General features: G+C 44.1%; 1 protein-coding gene across 5 annotated transcripts; it reads right to left on the bottom strand.

Annotated features, from left to right (window-relative positions):
* Nucleotides 1-6,075: 6,075 nt before the first annotated feature.
* On the bottom strand, nt 6,076-9,851 carry LOC139545319 (putative nuclease HARBI1). 5 transcript variants are annotated; one of them, XR_011669038.1, is made up of 10 exons: nt 9,031-9,851; nt 8,767-8,943; nt 8,615-8,676; nt 8,446-8,532; nt 8,317-8,358; nt 8,075-8,248; nt 7,960-7,995; nt 7,315-7,861; nt 6,922-7,033; nt 6,076-6,827 (listed from the first exon to the last, which is right to left on the bottom strand). XR_011669038.1 is itself a non-coding variant. In XM_071352954.1 (8 exons), the coding sequence occupies exons 5-8, from the start codon at nt 7,448-7,450 to the stop codon at nt 6,457-6,459; spliced, it is 735 nt and encodes a 244-aa protein (XP_071209055.1). In that variant the 5' UTR covers nt 7,451-8,248; nt 8,317-8,532; nt 8,615-8,676; nt 8,767-8,943; nt 9,031-9,851; the 3' UTR covers nt 6,076-6,456. The 5 variants fall into 5 exon arrangements, 4 of the variants coding, with proteins under 4 accessions (XP_071209055.1, XP_071209052.1, XP_071209053.1 ...); XM_071352954.1 differs by adding an exon at nt 7,130-7,245 and having other exon boundaries at nt 7,315-8,248; nt 8,317-8,532; XM_071352951.1 differs by adding an exon at nt 7,130-7,245 and having other exon boundaries at nt 7,315-8,358.
* Nucleotides 9,852-12,040: the final 2,189 nt, after the last annotated feature.

Genomic DNA, 12,040 nt, shown 5'->3' with positions numbered 1-12,040 from the left:
TATTCGGTTATGAGTTTCGGACTGCGTAATGCACCTGCCACTTTTCAGCGACTTATGAACAGGGTTGTCGTCGGTCTGACCGGGTGCGCTGTTTATTTGGACGATGTAGTGATATATGCAGATACTTGGGAAGAACATCTGTCCCGTTTTCAAGCCTTGTTCGAACGTCTGGCTGCGGGTTGCCTCACGATCAATCTGGCTAAATGTGAGTTTGCTCAGGCGACCGTTACATACCTTGGAAAGGTGGTTGGGCAGGGTGAAGTGCGTCCTGTTCGGGCTAAAGTGGTAGCTATTGATGCTTTTCCACCACCAACTACTAAAAAGGAACTGATGCGTTTCTTGGGCATGATTGGTTATTACCGTAGTTTTTGTAATAACTTCTCTACTGTCGTCGCTCCCTTGACAGATATGCTGAAAGCAAAGGCTGTTTACGTTTGGTCTACTCGTTGTCAACACGCTTTTGAAGATGCAAAGAGGTTGCTTACCTCAACTCCGGTGCTGGCTGCTCCTCGCGTGGATTTGTCATTTACCTTGCAGGTGGATGCTAGTCATGTGGGAGCAGGTGCAGTTTTGCTGCAAGCAGATGTGTCTGGGGTTGAGAGGCCTGTTAGTTTCTTTTCCAAAAAGTTTAACGATTATCAGTTGAACTATTCGGTTATTGAAAAGGAAGCGCTAGCACTCATCTGGGCGCTACAACACTTTGAAGTGTGTGCCGGGTCGGGGGTAGTACCTATTGTGGTCTACACCGACCATAACCCTCTCACTTTTTTGAGGTCCATGATGTGTCCGAACCAGAGGATAATGAGATGGTGTTTATTTTTACAATCATTCCATCTCGATGTGCGGCACATCCGGGGGACTGAAAACGTGATTGCTGATGCGCTCTCTCGTGCGCCCTGTTCCTGAATGTTTGTATTGTCAGGTTCTGTCTTTCCTGTCTATTCCCTCCTGGTCTTGTGTTCTTCTTTCCTCTTAAATGTTGCTTCCTATGCACTAAGGTTGCTGAGGTCTGGGGAGTCTTCATTCCTCTTAAATGTTGCTTCCTATGCACTAAGGTTGCTGAGGTCTGGGGAGTCTTATTTCCTCTTAAATGTTGCTTCCTATGCACTAAGGTTGCTGAGGTCTGGGGAGTCTTCTTTCCTCTTAAATGTTGCTTCCTATGCACTAAGGTTGCTGAGGTCTGGGGAGTCTTCTTTCCTCTTAAATGTTGCTTCCTATGCACTAAGGTTGCTGATGTCTGGGGAGTCTTCTTTCCTCTTAAATATTGCTTCCTGTGCGCAAAGGTTGCTGAGGTCTGGGGAGGAGGAGGTTGGCTGGGGCAAATTGGAAGTGTGCACACGTAACCCCTCATCAATTTGGGACGCAGAGGCTGTGTCAATCTGGGACGCAGAGGCTGGTATGTTGTTCCGGGGTCCTTGTTGGTCCCCGGTTTTATGGGGGGGATGTGACGACCCTCCCACTCTGTCTGCCGTATTCTCTCTCTGTTCTTGTTTCCTTATTAGGATGTCGGTGGGCGGAGTTGGGAGGGTCGTCAGCTACATGGGAAACACCTGGGCCCGGTGTCTCCCAGGATAAATACACCACTTCCCCATTCATGGGGGAGACTCTCTCCATGCAGACACCTTGATAGATTTTGTTGTGGTTTTTTGTGACTTTTTGGTTGTTTGCTTTTGCACCTTTCAACACACCGCATTATCACATTCATGCATGCCAAAACACTCACTTACACTATTGATTACACACACCATTGTTAATTGCATTTAGGTTACTTTATTTAATAAATATATTTTGTTACTCCTTATCTCCCCGTTGTCTCCCTTTTGTTACGGGCTTTGAGCCGGTTCGTGACAAGTGATACTGTACATAACTTGACGTTTCGTCCATACATTGTGGGAGGATAACCAACCTTCCAATTAATGGCAATGCATTTCTTAGCCGCTATAAATGCTAGGTTACACAGTTCTTCCAATAACAGTCTCCAGTAAAATTTCCAAGCAAACAAAAACAGGGAGAAGGGAGAATCTGTGGACATGCTGAGATAAAAGAACACACTTCACAAGACCATAACATATGCAAATATGTCCCCTTTTGTGCTTTACATTTCCTGCAGAATAATACATTTTCTGAATGCATGATATTCAGTTTCACTTGCATATAGTACGTTCTACAGATGGTCTTAAACTGCAGTAATTTGTCTGCAATTATGTGAACATGACTGGGCATTTTAAACATATCTGTGTCCATTCATCATCATCAATAGCGTCTCCCAGGTCTTCCTCACATTTTTGTTTGACATGTTTAGTGTCAGCTGTTAAAGCCTCTATGAACCCAGTTTGGAAATCAACTTTAGAGGTTTGTCAGACTGCCTTAAAATAGTTAAAAATCTTTTAAGCTTCTTGCTTGTCCAGTGTTTGCTGCAAAGAGAGAAGAAAGTTTTGTATTGGCAAACGTTCACCTCTGTGCTGTCACAGACTGGTCTTCGCTGGCTGCCTGACCCTGATGAGACCCCTGTCACCATCTGATCTTGCTCAGATAGGGCATGACAAAGAATTACATTGGTGTACAGTTATACATTATATTATCTGTGAATAGAATCAGTGGTTAAATAAATTAAATGACCATTATTCTCAGATCCCAGACTGTAGCTTACCCATAAACTCAAGATGGAACTTTGTATCAATTCACTAATAATATACTGCAAAATTCACCTGAGCTCCGTAGACTGGTCTTCCCTGGCTGTCTGACCCTGCAAGGACACCTGTCACCATCTGATCCTGCTAAGACATGATGAGCGTAGTGTTGTTTATTGACCATGACAGATCACAACTTCATTTTGCTCCTCCCTTCCTATAGGCAGAAACTCAAACAGGAAGTACCCATGCTAAGGTCTATTCAATGCTAGTAGTACCAATCAGAATCCATGCTTCAAGACTGTTTTGATCACATGGACTGGGACATGTTCCGGGCTGCCTCTGAGAATAATGTTGACGTATACACTGACACGGTGTATGATATGTTGGATAAAGGAATAAAGTCAGACGCCAATGTCAAGTTCAATAGCCTTGTTATGCATTGTACAAATCCCTATGCGTGGAGTCCGGGGAACAGTCCGGCTAGTCGAATACCTATCAACTAGACTCCGTAACAATAGCTGTGATGTGTTTGGTAGCTGTGGGTAGGGTAGACTCTCAACCATTGTTACTCTTCCTTCCAGGATGGCTACAAGGCCCTCCCCTGACCTCCCTTCGGTAAATCAGATCACAACTTAATTTTGCTCCTCCCTTCCTATAGGCAGAAACTCAAACAGGAACAACCCGTGCTAAGGTCTATTCATTGCTTGTAGTATCATTCAGAATCCATGCTTCAAGACTGTTTTGATCACGTGGACTGGGACATGTTCCGGGTTGCCTCTGAGAATAATGTTGACGTATACACTGACACGGTGACTGAGTTCATAAAGAAGTGTATAGAGGATGTTGTTCCCACTGTGACAATTAAAACCAATCCAAACCAAAAACCGTGGATAGATGGCAAAACTGAAATTGCGATCACTTCTGTCATCATGAAGTGCTTTGAGAGGCTAGTTAAGGATCATATCACCTCCACCTTACCCGACACCCTCGACCCACTGCAATTTGCATACCGCCCCAATAGATCCACGGATGATGCAATCGCCATCGCACTGCACATTACCCTATCCCATCTGGACAAGAGAAATACCTATGTAAGAATGCTGTTCATTGACTACAGCTCAGCCTTCAACACCATAGTACCCTCCAAGCTCATCATTAAGCTCGGGGCCCTGGGTCTGAACCCCGCCCTGTGCAACTGGGTCCTGGACTTCCTGACAGTCCGTCCCCAGGTGGAGAAGGTATGCAACAACACTTCCACTACGCAGACCCTTAACACGGGGCCTCACAAGGGTGCCTGCTCAGCCCCTTCCTGTACTCCCTGTTCACCCATGACTGCATGGCCATGCATGCCTCCAACTCAGTCATCAAGTTTTCAGACAACACAACAGTGCTAGGTCTGATTACCAACAACGACAAGACAGCCTACAGGGAGGAGGTGAGGGCCCTGCCGGAGTGGTGCCAGGAAAATAACCTCTCCCTCAAAATCAACAAAACGAAGGAGCTGATCATGGACTTCAAGAGACAGCAGATGGAGCACGCCCCCATCCACATCAACGGGACGCAGTGGAGAAAGTGAAAAGCTTAAAGATCCTTGGCGTACACATCACTGACAATCTGAAATGGTCCACCTACACAGACGGGGGGTGGTGAAGAAGGCGCAACAGCGCCTCTTCAAACTCAGGAGGCTGAATAAATTTGGCTTGGCCCCTAAGACCCTCACAAACTTTTACAGATGCACAATTGAGAGCATCCTATCAGGCTGCATCACCGCCTGGTACAGCAACTGCACTGTCCGCAACCCAACGCATCACCGGGAGCACATTGCCGGCGCTTGAGGACATCTACAGCATCCGGTGCCAAAGGAAGGCCAAGAATATCATCAAGGACCTCAACCACCCGAACCAAGGCCTGTTCACCCCGCTATCATCCAGAAGGCGAGGTCAGTACAGGTGCATCAAAGCTGGGACAGAGAGACTGAAAAACAGCTTCTATCTCAAAGCCATCACTAGCCGGCTACCACCCGGTTACTCATCCCTGCACTTTAGAGGCTGCTGCCCTAAATAGACAAGGAACACTGGTCACTTTAATAATGGAACACTGGTCACTTTAATAATGTTTACATACTGTTTTACCCATTTCATATGTAAATACTGTATTCTAGTCAATTCCATCCTATTCAACAATTGCTGTATATATACCATTACATCCACATACTCTTCAGATGTACTATACAGCTCTGGAAAAAATTAGGAGACCACTGCAAAATGATCAGTTTCTCTGGTTTTAGGTGTGTGTTTGGGTAAAATTAACATTTTTGTTTTATTCTATAAACTACTGACAACATTTCTCCCAAATTCCCCCCCCCCAAAAAAAAATTGAGCATTTATTTGCAGAAAATTACAACTGGTCAAAATGACAAAAAAGATGCAGTGTTGTCAGACCTCGAATAATGCAAAGAAAATAAGTTGATATAAATTTTTAAACAACACAATAATAATGTTTTAACTTAACTCAGAAATCTTGAAGGTTTAGGGTTGAGTAACCGGGTGGTAGCCGGCTAGTGATGGCTATTTAACAGTTTGATAGCCTTGAGATAGAAGCTGTTTTTCAGTCTCTCGGTCCCAGCTTTGATGCACATGTACTGACCTTGCCTTCTGGATGATAGCGTCGTAAACAGGCCGTGTGTCACGCCCAGGGGCCTGTTGCACAAAACTAGGATAAGGGATTAAGCCAGGATATCTTGGTGATCCTGGCTCAATTGATCCGTAATCCGGTTGCACTAAAGATGGATAGGGGGCAGGAGGATATGTTATGGTATAAATTACCATGGAGATTTATTCTGTGGAGCTAGCCTGCTCCAGACCAGGCTAAATTCCAGGATCTATTTAATCTCATCCCTAATGTCAGTCAGCAGTCACCACAAATGGAAACCAATAGTTATTTCACTGCTCACTATACATTGTTATCACATATAACTAGACCCACTGTTATTATTTAAACGTTTGTGATCATTAATTTCAATGATTTTGGATAAAAAATGATTTTTAGATGATGTTGCTATCATTAGATAATTTACAGTTTCCCATAGACTATAAGGCTATATATAAAATGATAGAATATTAGGGCCACAGAGGGGAAAAAAACACAAGTCATAATATTGTAACCAGTTGTTTTAAAGGAGGACAGTTGTTAAAATGACAGATGTGGGGCATTTCGTGAAATTGTACTTCAGTATGGTTTCATAAACAAAGACATGCTGATGTGCCAGAATATTAAGTATCACATTGTCATAAGTATCAAAACTGTAAAAACAATATGTAGCTTTTCTGCAGAAAGAACCAGCCTCATAAATTTATGACTTTATCCTTTTTCTTCAGTGTGGCCCTAGTACTCTGTCATATAAACAAATACACATTCCATATGAATATAAAAACACAATGTGTAACATTATGTTCCTTTATTGAATAAGGACAAAACAAAGCAGGTAAACCATCAGCTCCTTTCGAAACTGAAGTCACAGTGACTCTACAAGATGGAAAGCACAGAATCCAAGCATATTATACAAAATGATACATACACATTCAAAGGTCTGTATATAACACACCCTGCATGTCTGCACACTAAAATAAATGCAGGACAAATCCATACACATCAACTGAACAGACAAGTGAATGGATGCAGTAGCCTCCCTGCAGCCTTGTATTACACACAGTATACCGCACAAACATCATAAGAGGCCAAATTCGTCAAAAAACGAACCCAAAAAAACCCAAATTCCTCTGCCACCGCAGGACATATTTAACCAAAATTGAAAGCACACATACTAACTAAAATAATTCAACACATATTGGTCCCTCAGCAGCCGACCACTGTCGTCATCAGGGAAGATTGCCGGATTGTCCCAGTCCATGGCTGGTGGCACTCTGGGGGCCCTCTCCTTCCTCAGGCAGGCCACATTGTGGAGGACAGCACAAGCCACAGTAATATCACATGCCCTAACAGGGCTGACCCTTAATTTGTGAAGGCAGTGAAAGCGTGCCTTCAGGAGGCCAAAGGTCATTTCAACTCTGGCCCTGGTCCTGGCATGGGCATGGTTGTAGGCCTGCTGTGCTTCCTGGGGGTCTGTGAAAGGTGTCAGGAGAAAAGGCTGGCAGCCATACCCCCTGTCTCCCAGCAACACACCAGAGAATTCACCTGTCAACACAAAATCTCATCATTACTACCTCATAAACACAGTGATATTCTTGACACAGCCATGATGGTTATAAATAGGGGTTGTGTGGCTTACCTTGTGATAGGCACTGATAGATTTCAGAGGCCCGAAAGATTCTGGAGTCATGGACTGAGCCAGGCCATTTTGCCACAACATTGCTGATCACACAGTCAGCATTGCAGACCATCTGAAATCATAAGATGAGGAATATTACACCAATCAATGCACATCACTGGCAATGCAGAGTGTTCGTCAATGGACAATATCAAAAAGTTATGTTCACCTGAACATTAATGCTGTGAAAGGATTTCCTATTCACAAAATCGGCCTCATGGGCACCTGAGGGGGCTTTTATCCTTATGTGTGTGCAGTCCACTGCACCAATGACATTGGGGAAACCTGTCACACAAAGTAATGAGTATCCTACTATGTGTTAACAGTTGTCCTGTAATTTGTAGATCCTCTTACCTGCAATCCTATAGAACTCCTCTTTGATGTCACAGAGTCTTCTGTGGCCAGGGAAGGAGATGAAGACATCTGCTAATGCTTTGATAGCCAGACACACACTCCTTATTGTGCGGCAAATTGTGGCCTTGTTCAGCATCCCCCACTGAGTACAGGAAGGCTCCACTAGCAAAAAAGCGCAAGGCCACACAAACCATTTGCGCCACACTCAGTGCATGGCTCCGTGCAGTGCGGTGCTTAATCCTGGGACCCAGTAGTCTGCATAGATACCTGATGCCATCTGCAGAAAACCTGTATCTTTCATATAGATGGTCATCAGGGAAGGCCAGTGGGTCCAACCGGTCCCTGAAGACCCTTTCTCGCCTGAAGGCTCTCCTCAGCACAAGTGCTTCTTCATCCACCACATCTCGCACGAATGGGCATGCCATTGTCAGAGCAGAAAGGAACACACAATTTTGGGCCTTCATATAGGCTAGTGGCCACACCTGGTGCTGGGGGGGTGGGCAAAAGAGGGCGATGCCTTATAACGATGACTTGGTTGTACTGATTGCTGGGAAAATAAAAAAAACCTTAGAAAGATGCCACCGTCCTGTGTGCTCACAATAAGAGCTCATATGTCATGGCTCACTTGACTTTACGAGAATATACCTAATTTTTATTTTGAGCTGTGTCATCTTCTTGGAGCTGGGGGAGGAAAGAAAAATAATGATTAATACATTTGTGTTACAGTTAGCATACAGTGTACATTGAAGGCATATCTCACCTCCCTCTCAAGTTTTTTTATTTCAAGGTCCAGTTTCCTAATTGTCCTCTTTTTTATTTCGGACTCCAGTGCAAGATTTTCCATCTTTTTCTTCTTGTACTGAATGTCTATGTCTGCCAGTTCTATTTGGCGCCGGAGGTGGTTGCCATACAACTTTCTGATAGCTTGTGAGCTCTGTGAACACAATACAATTAGCGCAGCTGGAATTTGGCAGGATGTGGTGTCCTTTTATTAATACGCACTATGTTGCCAGGCTGGTTTTCCCACTGTATAGCATCTGGGTCCTGTAAAAGAAATTAGATTTTTTGATTTTGATGAGGACTCCTCACCATTGTAGAGTAAATAGTACTTTCACAGTCTTAACATGATACCTCATGCCTTCTGGAATCCAGAGAGATGGTCTCCTCCTCATCATCGTCTCCATCATGTGCTGTTGCTGCTGCACTGGGGCCTTCACCCTATCACATTTAATCGGATTCATATTGAAGCTAGTAGACAAGACATGCCAGGCCTACAGTATGCCTTTGATGGAGTACTCACTGGATCAGCATCGTCTGGTGCTTGTGCTGGTGGCTCTAACAGGAACACAGTGCTGCCAGACACTGCAAGGCAATAGGTAAACCAAAGTCAGACAGTCCAAATTGATTCAATATGAATGTGGTTGTATCCCATGTAGAGATGGAAGGACATACCTTGAATGAAGCGGGTGGCATCTTGGGAGGAACCTATGCTCGTCTCTTTCCCCCCAGGGATCCCCTCTAAGACGGGCCTGCCTTTATTTAGCTCCAAGGCCATGTCCTCTGCTGGGGTAAGGTCAGCCTTTGGTGACCCACCACCCGTGCCTTGTCTGTGGGTATTCTTTTTCACTGCTAAAACAGTACAGACAATGTGTGAGCAGGCACCTTCTGGGTACAATATATGCTTGTGCTTTGTTAAATATTAGTCAGGGACCATACCATTCTGCAGAATGTTCTTGTATTTGATTTTGACCTGCTGCCATGTCCGTTTTGGCCCGTTCATGTTTAATCTACACACACACACACACACACACACATTTAATGGAGTCACACTGCAAAAAATTACTTGGTATTTTTGTCTTGTTTTCAGTAAAAATATCAAAAAATTTATCATAGCTTTATACAGTGTGATGGAGTTACTTTACACAATTTCACTCATATCTGCAGTGCATTTCAATTAAAAATTTAACCGTTTCATAATTACAGTACAACTGCATTTTTGGAGATGTGAATTAAATATTTGAATTGTAATTGTGATGTTTCAGCGGAGCGGTGAGTGTGTAATTGTGCACTACTTACGCATTCAGGCGGTCTGCAATACTTTGCCACGCTTTTTCTCTTTGCTTTATCACTGTGGCGGTGTTGCCTTTCTTCTTAATTATATCTTTTACCTCCTCGTATGCCTCCATGAGGATTTGTGCTTCCGACGGGGAAAAGTACGCGGCTCTAGTTGCCATGGTAAATCAGTTAATCTGTGATCTGTGGCGGGGTCTATTTGAGTGAGCCGTGAGCGCGCACCTATCCAGGATTGGTTTCACCTGGCTTAATGAATCCGTGTCTGCTCATCCTGGCTTGGTCTTTGTGCAACCAATTAAGCCTGGACGCACATGTTTTGGCTTCATTGAGCTCAGCTGAGTCATTTATCCCGGATGTCTTAATTCTACTTTTGTGCAACAGGCCCCTGATCTGTTTCACCTGTGTTTGTGATTGTCTCCACCCACCTCCAGGTGTCACCTGTTTCCCCCATTAGTCCCTGGGTATTTATTTCCTTCACGTTCCCTGCTTGTCTGTTGCCTGTTTGTCTTGTCAAGTCAACCAGTGTGGTTTTCCGAGCGCCTGCTTTCACTTATCTCCTTTTTGCTAGTCCTCCCGGTTTTGACCATTGCCTGCCTTGACTCTGAACCCGCCTGCCTGACCATTATGCCTGCCACTCTGTACCTCCTGGACTCTGACCTTGTTGATGATCTTTTGCCTGTCCACGACCATTCTCTTGCCTGCCCCTTGGATTATAATAAATATCAGACTCAAACCATCTATGCCTCCCGTGTCTGCATCTGGGTCTCGCCCTGTGCCCTTATACCATGGCTCAGGTGGTTGATGTGTATTTTCTTACGAATTCTAACTAGCTGGCTAACGTTAGTTAGGGTTGGGGTTAGGATTAAGTTTAAGTTTAGAAGTAAGGTTAGCTAAAAGGGTTAGCTAACATGCTAAGTAGTTACAAAGTAGCTTTCCACCCCGAACAACCACCCTACTTTTGTTTTTGCCTTAAGTAACCATATGTCTTATTAAACAAACGTAACATTTCATACTAATTTGAATGTTCCGGATTTACGTTTCTATGTCTAGTCTGAGACCAGGTTGTGCCAGCTCAGGGATTTAAACCAGCAACCTTTTGGTTACTGTCCCAACACTAAACAACTAGAGTGCCTGACTCCCCAGTAGGTCATGATGCTACTGTTGGGCACAAGCGCCATAAAGAATTCCCACCGTGTTATCTGGTCAGATAACATTTCCAGAAGCTGACACTGGGCTTTTAGAGAGACTGAATATTGCTTCAGTTAAGATTGATTGTCTACAATTACTTGCCAGAGTTAAACAAATTTAATAAACTATTTTTATCTCTTACTTCACTTTATGGTTCACAGCTACACTAATAACAAAGCTGACATATGAGATACACTGTGAATACAAAACATTAGGAACACCTAATCTTTCTATGACATAGACTGATCCAGGTGAAAGTTATGATCCCTTATTCAATTTGTGTAGATGAAGGGGAGGAGACAGATTAAAGAAGGCTTTTTAAGTCTTAAGACAATTGAGACATGGATTGTGTATGTGTGCCATTCAGAGGGAATGGGCAAGACAACATTTTTAAGTGCCTTTGAACAGGGTATGGTAGTACTGTAGGTGCCAGGCATACTGGTTTGAGTGTCAAGAACTGCAACACTGTGTTTTTGATGCTCAACAGTTTCCTGTGTGTATCAAGAATGGTCCCCCACCCAAAGGACATCCAGCCAACTTGACACAACTGTGAGAAGCATTGGAGTCAACATGGGCCAGCATCCCTGTGGAATGCTTTCGACACCTTGTGAAGTCCATGCCTTGATGAATTGAGGCTGTTCTGAGGGTGTCGGGGAGGGCGGGGTGCAACTCAATTTTAAGGTGTTCCTAATGTTTTGTACATTGTGCATATTCTCATTCTGCACCAATTAACTTTCTGAGAAAGTAAATGCAGATAGTTTGGGAATATGAACAGAATATCTAGGGAAAGTATGGCTCACTCAGAGGCTGATGTTTATGGCTGAGACAATCTTCTCAGGATTCTCTCTGCTCCAGTGTTTTCCTAATGTGGTACGCTCACCATGTGAGCTGAATCTCTGAGACCTGGGCTGAGTTCCAAATGGCCCCCTATTCCATTTATACTGTAGTGCACTACTTTTGACCAGGGCCTATAGCCAACGTGCACTATGTTGGGAATATGGTGCCATTTAGAAAGCAGACCTGAAACAGCTCTCTGCACTCCCACCGTGAGCATCCTGAGCAACAAGACCCACCTGGACTACATTAGGCAGCCAGTCCTTCTCAGGTTCATGCACCAAACACAAGGTCTCAGAGCACTCATGGATCAATGATGATGAAACTAGACATCATGTACTGTACACTGCCTGTGCCCTTTTTTCTTTCCCTGTTAAGAGTTAACCCAATGAGGGTACATTTAGCAGCGAGGGCTACAGTGCAGTGACCGCAGTGCCCAGGAAATGGGGCTACTGACCGTAACATCACAGACAATGCGGATGAGAGACTAAAGAACAGGAGATTAAAAAGCTCATGAAACTCACTGAAATATATAATTATAATTTCTAGTGATCATCACACAACCTTGTCAAAAATATGTACAGTAATGTCAGCTCAGGGTGCATTCCCGAGAGACGCTCCCGGAATGAAG

The sequence above is a fragment of the Salvelinus alpinus genome, chromosome 19 (assembly GCF_045679555.1).
Source record: "Salvelinus alpinus chromosome 19, SLU_Salpinus.1, whole genome shotgun sequence".
NCBI classification, from domain to species: domain Eukaryota; kingdom Metazoa; phylum Chordata; class Actinopteri; order Salmoniformes; family Salmonidae; genus Salvelinus; species Salvelinus alpinus.
The sequence above is the reverse complement of the archived record's forward strand: the minus strand, read 5'-3'. Positions and strand labels throughout refer to the sequence as shown.

Excerpts from the sequence above, each read along its gene's own strand:
- LOC139545319 (XM_071352952.1), bottom strand. The coding sequence starts at position 7,450 with ATGCTGAACAAGGCCACAATTTGCCGCACAATAAGGAGTGTGTGTCTG. Across the intron at positions 7,246-7,314 it reads GGAGTTCTATAGGATTGCAG|GTTTCCCCAATGTCATTGGT; the intron begins GTAAGAGGATCT and ends TTTGTGTGACAG. Across the intron at positions 6,828-6,921 it reads CTATCAGTGCCTATCACAAG|GTGAATTCTCTGGTGTGTTG; the intron begins GTAAGCCACACA and ends TTGTGTTGACAG.